General features: G+C 38.3%; 1 protein-coding gene across 1 annotated transcript; it reads right to left on the bottom strand.

Moving 5' to 3' along the window:
- Positions 1-303: 303 nt before the first annotated feature.
- On the bottom strand, positions 304-1,582 carry LOC103584586 (early activation antigen CD69-like; the record flags this gene model as incomplete). The annotated part of the gene is made up of 2 exons (XM_008565529.1): positions 304-503; positions 1,460-1,582. Coding segments are annotated over 2 exons (323 nt in total), but the record flags the coding sequence as incomplete, so codon positions are not given.
- Positions 1,583-1,645: the final 63 nt, after the last annotated feature.

The following is a 1,645-nucleotide window of genomic DNA, read 5'->3' as shown; positions in this document are numbered from 1 at the left end:
CGGGAGCGCCGCCGCGCTTCCCAAGCGGCACACTGTAGCAGTGCGCCACCAGGCCGGCCCTGATCATTTATTATTTCTATACAGGATCAACTCATTTGGATTTCTGGCCTTTGAAGCTAAGCAATAAAATCAAACTGAAAAGACTAAACTGAACTCTCGTTTTGACCTCGGACTAGTCATATGTGACTAACTTTTCCTACATGAGGTACCAAGTTTTCACTTTAGAAGGAAGCAGAAAGAAACCATAAATTAGCTATTTAGAATAAAATAGCAATATTCTATGAAGTTGTTTTAGAGTCTTACCAATTCCTTTTCAGAGTCGATGACAGCAAGAGTAGCACCACGTGTGATACAAGAGTTTTGGGCCAAGGTCCAGCTTTTTGTTTCAGTGGAAATAAAGTAGCATTTCCTCTGGTAGCCAACCCAATCATCTGAGCATGAAGAAACATTGTTGTCTGATAAAACTGGGAATGCATATAGGCCTGGACAATTGTATTGTCCCACTGTGAATAGAAAAATGGTTTGTTTTAGTAATGAAAGAAACCAAATACCCAAAGCATGCAAAACTAGTCCAGGGGATGCTGTTCTGTGCTAGGTGGTAAAGGACAAGCATCAAGAAGAATTCTGGAAAGAGTAAGAAGAAAGCAGGTTCTCACCTTCACTGACCTTTCATCATCGTATGCAGTGTGAGGATAAGGTGGTGTCTCTTTGGTCATAATGTCAAAAAATGGCAGGAAAAAAGAAAAATCCTGAAATAGTCTTTGGACTAGAAAGGGTGAAATGCATTATAAATTCTAAGTAAGGTTTTGAATCTAAATGCAGAGGTGGAAGAATCTGAAGATGTGGTAGACACTACACTAGATTGGGAGGTGAGGGAAAGAGTAGTGTTCAGAGAACTAGTTCGAAATACAGAAAGACCTAAAACCATAAAATTTCATATTTGTAAAAGACACAAATGTATCTTGGCATAGCTCTATGTATTACATACCATATCACTTCTGACTCTCTGGGAGCTTCTAGATATGGTCTTAATTACCTACAAGTACCATTCTGTGGCCTTTGAGATGAAAGAAAAAAGACTAGCCACTTGCTGATAATCAGCGGATTAGATAATAAGTGTGAAGCCCACATGTTTCCTAGATAAATATATGTTCATTTAGAATCCAAATCAGTCCCCTTTATTCTACATATAAACATCTTCACAAATGTAATTTTCTCCTACAATGATGTATAAATAACAGGCACTTTTAATACTTATAAAAGTATTGCACTAATCATCCAAGGACCATGGGATTATATTTAATATTGATTAAGAAATTAGTCATGTATGGTATATGAGATGATCCTAAGTTGACAAGAATTTATGAGAACTAGACCAATCTAAAACCCATTGATTTCATCTGGGCATGAATGTTCACAGCTAAGAGGCTTTGAAAGAACTCATGAGGGATAGACGCACCTGATAAGGCAATGAGTGCTATGATCAAAATGGTGATGAAGACCACAGTCACTACAGCACAGGGCACAGGAACTTGAAGGGACCCTTCATGATGTTCTGCAAAAGAGGGGCTGGTGGCATTATCTGAAAAGGAGAAAGTTGATAATGAATTCAGGCAGACTATGAAAGAAAGACAGGAATACAGGA

The sequence above is a fragment of the Galeopterus variegatus genome, unplaced genomic scaffold (genome assembly GCF_000696425.1).
Source record: "Galeopterus variegatus unplaced genomic scaffold, G_variegatus-3.0.2 Scaffold67186, whole genome shotgun sequence".
Classification (NCBI taxonomy): Eukaryota; Metazoa; Chordata; class Mammalia; order Dermoptera; family Cynocephalidae; genus Galeopterus; species Galeopterus variegatus.
The sequence above is the reverse complement of the archived record's forward strand: the minus strand, read 5'-3'. Positions and strand labels throughout refer to the sequence as shown.